The 7,500-nt window shown below is 47.7% G+C and overlaps 2 protein-coding genes across 7 annotated transcripts in view; both read right to left on the reverse strand.

The window, feature by feature from the left end:
* LOC144515696 (SPRY domain-containing SOCS box protein 4-like) overlaps positions 1 to 7,500 on the reverse strand; it is a 188,602-nt gene that overhangs the window by 73,999 nt on the left and 107,103 nt on the right. The window lies entirely within an intron of this gene.
* Positions 1 to 7,500, reverse strand: part of cdc14ab (cell division cycle 14Ab) — a 24,514-nt gene that overhangs the window by 11,702 nt on the left and 5,312 nt on the right. Inside the window, exons 5-8 of the mRNA XM_078246731.1 lie at positions 6,665 to 6,744; positions 2,142 to 2,208; positions 1,989 to 2,051; positions 736 to 823 (exon numbers count right to left, since the gene is read on the reverse strand). Coding sequence (XP_078102857.1) covers positions 736 to 823; positions 1,989 to 2,051; positions 2,142 to 2,208; positions 6,665 to 6,744 — 298 coding nt within the window. The remainder of the gene's footprint in view (positions 1 to 735; positions 824 to 1,988; positions 2,052 to 2,141; positions 2,209 to 6,664; positions 6,745 to 7,500) is intronic.

Raw genomic sequence — 7,500 nt, forward strand, 5'->3', positions numbered from 1 at the left:
TCTCACCTGACGTCTCTACAGTCTTCATCATCTCTCCCACCTGACATCTCTAGTCTTCATCATCTCTCCCACCTGACATCTCTACAGTCTTCCTCATCTCTCCCACCTGACATCTCTACAGTCTTCCTCATCTCTCCCACCTGACGTCTCTAGTCTTCATCATCTCTCTCACCTGACATCTCTACAGTCTTCATCATCTCTCCCACCTGACGTCTCTACAGTCTTCATCATCTCTCTGCTACATATCGTGTTCTGACCTCGACAACCCAACAGCATGTTACCGCTAACAGCAACTAGTTAACTTCCTAAAGCAGACGCCATCGCTTGTTGATAAGAGTCGGGTGTGTGTGTGTGTGTGTGTGTGTGTGTGTGTGTGTGTCTCTCTCTGTGTGTGTGTCTCTGTCTCTCTGTGTGTGTGTGTGTGTCTCTCTGTGTGTGTGTGTGTGTGTGTGTGTGTGTGTGTCTCTCTGTGTGTGTGTGTGTCTCTGTGTGTGTGTGTGTGTGTGTGTGTCTCTGCGTGTGTGTGTGTCTCTGCGTGTGTGTGTGTGTGTGTGTGTGTGTGAAAGACGGAGGAGAGCAGGGAGAGGAAATCCAGCTGAACGTGTGTAAATAGCATTTAAAAAAAGAAGAAGAATAACCAACGCAGTGTGCGGCGGCCGGTGTAGATTAGTCTGTGTGGGAAACGCTGCACTGACAGCTGATGACAGCGTGGATAGTGTCTCCATGTTAACTCACCGTTCTCTATTTTAGTTTTAGGATGAGGTCCGCTGAAGGCCAGGAACTTCCCCGGGACGATCCAGTTCAGATCGCCGTTCTCCACCCGCTGCAAACACATCGACACAGAACACATGATGGGTTTAATCCAATCAGCAGCACCCAAGTTACACATTTCTCATATTATCCTCCAGAGGGGGGCGCTCCACTCATCTCCTCAACATCTGTCTCCTGCTGCACATTAAACATCTCCTGCTTTGTTGATCTTTTAGGAATCAGGATGAATTATTTAATATTTTAGATCTTGTCTTTGTTAGTTTGATGAACTAATCCTGTTGGATATTTCCACAGAGTCTGGTGAACGTGACGCTCCGTTAGGCGTTTTGTTTGCTCCAATAAAACCTCCTGAACAGCAGAGACCTTTAGGACACGCGTCAAAAGGTTTTCCTTTGCCTGACTAAATAATTAATGACTGCAGTGTTGGGGAGGACAGACAGGTACCGGTGTGAGTATCACCAGTTTATTAACACAGACTTTTCCCTAACATTGTACGGCCTCATTTTTCAACCTTTCAAGGGATTCTACTTCCTTTCTGTTACACATAAAAACATAACATATCTCCACCAGACTCCATGTAAATAATCAGGACTTTTAGTGTGTATAGAGCCAGCATATCTCCACCAGACTCCATGTAAATAATCAGGACTTTTAGCGTGTATAGAGCCAGCATATCTCCACCAGACTCCATGTAAATAATCAGGTCTTTTAGCGTGTATAGAGCCAGCATATCTCCACCAGACTCCATGTAAATAATCAGGACTTTTAGCGTGTATAGAGCCAGCATATCTCCACCAGACTCCATGTAAATAATCAGGACTTTTAGCATTTATAGAGCCAGCATATCTCCACCAGACTCCATGTAAATAATCAGGACTTTTAGCGTGTATAGAGCCAGCATATCTCCACCAGACTCCATGTAAATAATCAGGACTTTTAGCGTGTATACAGCCAGCATATCTCCACCAGACTCCATATAAATAATCAGGACTTTTAGCGTGTATAGAGCCAGCATATCTCCACATGTAAATGGGTGAATTAAGGGTTTATTTCAACCAAACCAGAGTGGTGATTGTTGGAACAGTGGAAAGATGAACCAAGACGGCTTTTGATAGTTTGATTTAGTTTCTGTCCACTTTGAATGAAGTGTGTTTTACGATGATAAAAGTCCTGATTATTTACATGGAGTCTGGTGGAGAACCCTATAACCCTTTTACCTCGTAGTGTTCATACTCGTCCACGTCAAAGGTCTCAAAGTCAAAGAAGCCGTGCTGCAGAGCCTGAAACACAACAACAACAACAAGTGTGACATCATTCGGTGAGTGATCTGTCCCAGTGTCGATGTCGTCACTCAGCCAATCAGAACTCACCTTCCTGATGCCCTGCAGACAGTCGAGCACTGTGAGGTTGAAGGTGCAGTTCCCAAAGGAAGCGTCCCTGCAGAGAGAGACAGACACACACAGACATACATTAATACATAGCTGATAATGTCACATGATCAGTGGGGACATTTTCTACAGATTTAAAAACTAAAACTAGCTCCACTGCAGCGCTGCTTGTGTTGCTGGTAACGTCTGTTTCAGAGCTCCAGAGGGCAGCGCAGGACGTTAACAGGCACCCTGATCTGGGCTGTCATTGGCCAGAGGGCAGAGCAGGACGTTAACAGGCACCCTGATCTGGGCTGTCATTGGCCAGAGGGCAGAGCAGGACGTTAACAGGCACCCTGATCTGGGCTGTCATTGGCCAGAGGGCAGCGCAGGACGTTAACAGGCACCCAGATCTGGGCTGTCATTGGCCAGAGGGCAGAGCAAGACGTTAACAGGCACCCTGATCTGGGCTGTCATTGGCTCTTGGAGATACCAGGGGTTTAAGGCCGTTTAATGGTTGTGTGTAGAATCGACAGCGTACCCCTGCAGACCCCTCTGCGTCTACGCTGGACTCTACGCCGTAGCCTGACGTCACCTCTCGAAACACGTAACTATTACGACGTGGCGTGATAGCGTTGCATCCCCCCCCCCCCCGACTCATTTCCTGCTTCTCCATAAACATCATGACATCAAGGAGAGGGTTAACTTCTCCTGGTCCAGATCTCACACAGTGGTCAGAAAGAACAGAGACACACACACACACTCCCTCCCTCTCCCCACACACACACTCTCTCCCTCTTCACACACACACACACTCTCCTCTTCTCTCACACACACTCTCCCTCTTCTCTCACACACACACCTCTCCCCACACACACTCCCTCCCTCTCCCCACACACACACACTCTCCCTCTTCACACACACACACACACACTCTCCCTCTTCACACACACACACACTCCCTCTTCACACACACACACACTCACCCCACACACACACACACACACACTCTCCCTCTTCACACACACTCACTCTTCACACACACACTCACTCTCCCCACACACACACACACACACTCTCACTCTTCACACACACACTCCCCACACACACACACAGTATAACATCAGGCCACTTCCGTAGACTACGGAGAAAGCTCTGCGTGGAGTAGAACCATGAAACGGCCTTTAGGAAGCCAGCCCTGACATCAACACCTGATGTCATTTCTACTATTATTTACAGTGGACAGCAGAGTTAGGACTCTGGTTCACAGACATGATGTCAGTGTGAATCTTTATTATCACAGCAGCGTCAAAACTATCTCACCACTGACACATGTCTCACAGTCATATTAATAACTGGGGCGTGTTCAGAAACATCTCCAGAGAGCTGGAAAATAGTTTAATAGTTGAAAACTAATCCATTAATGTCTGCAGCTCTACTCCACACCTCCACGGACGCTGACTGAACTTCATTTGTTTGTTTATGTAAAACAACAGACATTAGTGAGTCCGGCGGTCAGTGAACGCCTCAGTGGTGTGTGAGAATCAGTGGGCGTGGCCTCCTCATGTTCAACAACACACACACACACACACACACAGCTGTTACATAACCAGAGAGACAACAAGATGCCCTTTATCCTCCTCACAGACAGAGACACACACACACACACTCAAAGAGACAAACAGATACACACACACACACACAAAGAGACAGACACACACACACACTCAAAGAGACAAACAGATACACACACACACTCAAAGAGACACACACACTCAAAGAGACAGACACACACACACACTCAAAGAGACAGACACACACACACACAGAGACACACACACACACACACACACACACACACACAGGCACACACACACACACACAGAGACACACACACACAGACACACACACACACACACACACACAGACACACACAGAGACACACACGACACACACAGAGACACACACACACCCAGAGACACACACACAGACACACACAGAGACACACACACAGACACACAGAGACACACAGAGACACACACACACACACACACACACACACACACACAGACACACACACACACACACAGTATCTCAGCAATGAAACAACAAACTGAAGCTTCCAAAATAGTAAAACCAGGGTTTCCACGTAGAAAATGTGTTAGTTAAGGTGGTAGGTTAGCCATCTGACGTGGGGTTGGGGGGGGGTCTGTAGTTCACACTACAATAAATATGAAATTTAAATATATAATAAATAACCAGATTTTCAAAATAACAGTTGCAATTTTAAGCTCATTAAAGAGCCATATTATGAAAAAATCTCTTTTTCTGGGATTTGGGAGTTATTTTGTGTCTCTGGTGCTTCATGCTGTTCTGACTGAGAGACGGTTCCTGAACGTGTCCTGTCTTCAGTCTCCGGGTCAGCTGGTCAACATCTGCACGGCTTTCTACGTCACTAGCTGAGACGAGGGGGCTGACTGCAACCGTTAGCTCGTAGCGTTAGCATGCTAGCATGCTACCTCGTTCTCAATAGCAAAGCACTGCTACAACACACCAGTTCACCATAATCTACTAAAGAACTACTTCCATGTGCGCCCTCATTTAGAAGAAGTCTCCCAGCTAATCCTGCCTTGTAACTGACTGAAGGAGGAGAAACAGCCTTTCTTTTACTGTCTATGGAGCTAGCTAGCTGACATGAGCTACATCTGAGCTACTGAGCATGTGCAATCAAAGATAGTACAGAAGAAGAGAGGTCTCACTCTGTAGCTGAAACAGAGACCAGCTGAAAGAGGATCTGCAGCAGTGAGAGAGAGCTGGGCAGTACAACAACAATATGGTGTTTTTTGATAACTAAACCATGTAAACCTATTCTGGTACAACCTTAAAATACAGTTATGAACCTGAAAATCAGCAGAATATGGGCACTTTAAACTATTTTCAAAAAAGTGCTGTAACAGTTTTACTGGCATGGCTCCCGTTCTCCTCCGTGCCACGCTCTCTTCCTCTTCACCTGACATCTCTTCTCCAGAACAACCAGCGCTGAGAGAACAGAGATCCGCCCACAGCTTCACTCTCTCCAGCAGATAGTACGGTGAAATAAAAACAGGACACGTCATCTCACTGTGTGTAGTGTTAACTACGCTAACTAACCGTGTGTAGTGATTAAAACAGACAACAGCTGCGTCTCAACGACCGGGCAGCAGACGGGACGTTGAGAATCCAGGCGTGAGAGGTGATAGTTCCAGTCACTTCGTCATGTTTTCACTTCGTTAAAACAAGAGAAGAAAGCCGGACGGAGAAACATGTATAAATGTTCTCTGGCTGCCGTATGCCAGCGCTGCGGGAAGTCCATCACCCCGTCTCTGCCCGGGATGCTGGCGCACGTTTCAACTCCGACGCACACGCGACGGTGAAATGGCGACTTATCCCTTTAAATGTGAATAAACGACAGTTACACTCACGGCCAGCAAATGCTCTTTCCGCTGTGATTGGTGGTATCGTTACAACTTCGCCCGTCACCTGTTTCCTACAGACTGTGTTGATGCGACATTTTAGACTCAGTTAAGGCGGCACGCAGCGTGTTGTTAGGCGGCACGCGTGCCGCCTTAACAACTACGCGCGTGCCGCCTTAACTACGCTGCGTGCCGCCTTAACAACACGCGCGTGCGCCTTAACTGCAAAGTGCTGCGGGAAACCCCTGCAAAACTTAGTTTGAACTTTTGACAATCAGCCTGATGGAAACTGATCTCAGTCAGTTAATCACAGCTGACGCTGCTATAATTATTATGAATCATATTCCTCTGTTTCTGTCTTGTTTCTGCCCGTTAACCCTGGGTGAAAGGTTCATGACCCTGAGTACTGCAGTAGTAGCAGTAGTAGTAGTAGTAGTAGTAGCAGTAGCAGCAGTAGCAGTAGTAGCAGCAGTAGTAGCAGCAGCAGTAGCCATAGTAGCAGTAGCAGCAGCAGCAGCAGCAGCAGCAGCAGCAGTAGCAGTAGTAGCAGTAGCAGCAGTAGTAGCAGTAGCAGTAGTAGTAGTAGTAGCAGCAGTAGTAGTAGTAGCAGCGGTAGCAGCGGTAGTAGTAGTAGCGGTAGCGGTAGTATTAGCAGTACCAGTAGTAGTAGTAGTAGTAGTAGCAGCGGTACCGGTAGCGGTGGTAGTGGTAGTAGCGAGTGGCACCGGTAGCGGTAGTAGTGGTAGCGGTACCAGTAGCAGTAGTAGTAGCAGCAGCAGCAGCAGTAGTAGTAGCAGCAGCAGCAGCAGTAGTAGTAGCAGCAGTAGTAGTAGTAGTAGCAGTACCAGTAGCAGTAGTAGTAGCAGTAGCACCAGTAGCAGTAGTAGTAGTAGCAGTAGTAGTTGCGGTACCGGTAGCAGTAGTAGTAGCGGTAGCACCAGTAGCAGTAGTAGCGGTAGTAGTAGTAGCGGTAGTATTAGCGGTACCAGTACCAGTAGTAGTAGTAGCAGTACCAGTAGTAGTAGTAGCAGTACCAGTAGTAGTAGTAGAGTATAGGGTTAGCGGAGGACTCACCTGAAGGGCAGGTAGGAGGCGTTGGAGCCAGAGATCAGAGCTCTGTAAGCTTCTTCTGGAGTTTTCTTCAGGTAGATCACCTGAGACACACAGAGGAACAGGTGGCTTACTCTCTTCTGAAAGGTGACTTTGGTCTGGGTCTGACCCCCATCCAGATGTTGGTCTGGGTCTGACCCCCATCCAGATGTTGGTCTGGGTCTGAGCCCCATCCAGATGTTGGTCTGGGTCTGACGCCCCATCAGATGTTGGTCTGGGTCTGAGCCCCCCATCCAGATGTTGGTCTGGGTCTGACCCCCCATCCAGATGTTGGTCTGGGTCTGACCCCCCATCCAGATGTTGGTCTGGGTCTGACCCCCATCCAGATGTTGGTCTGGGTCTGACCCCCATCCAGATGTTGGTCTGGGAACTCCCCATTGGTTAAGATACTTGTACTAACTATTGATTTAAAGTGTGTCATATAAGACTGAAGGTTAGGATTGATGTGGACAGTCATACATTTAATCTTCCCCACGGATCAAATATCACTTTGTGACACAAAGACGACAAATATCACGCTGATGGAGCGGATTAGACAAGCCTGTAGGGACACGTTGTCCTCTTCTAGCCCAGTGGGTTTCAGCTGCTTCAACACCATCAAATATTCAGCACACACTCAACGCAGCAGGGAAGTGGCTGCATGTCTGTGTGTGTGTGTCTGTGTGTGTGTGTCTGTCTGTGTGTGTGTGTGTGTCTGTCTGTCTGTGTCTGTCTGTGTGTGTGTGTGTGTCTGTCTGTCTGTGTGTGTGTGTGTGTGTGTGTGTGTGTCTCTGTGTGTGTCTCTGTGTGTGTGTCTCTGT

The sequence above is a fragment of the Sander vitreus genome, chromosome 3 (assembly GCF_031162955.1).
Source record: "Sander vitreus isolate 19-12246 chromosome 3, sanVit1, whole genome shotgun sequence".
Taxonomy (NCBI): Eukaryota; Metazoa; Chordata; class Actinopteri; order Perciformes; family Percidae; genus Sander; species Sander vitreus.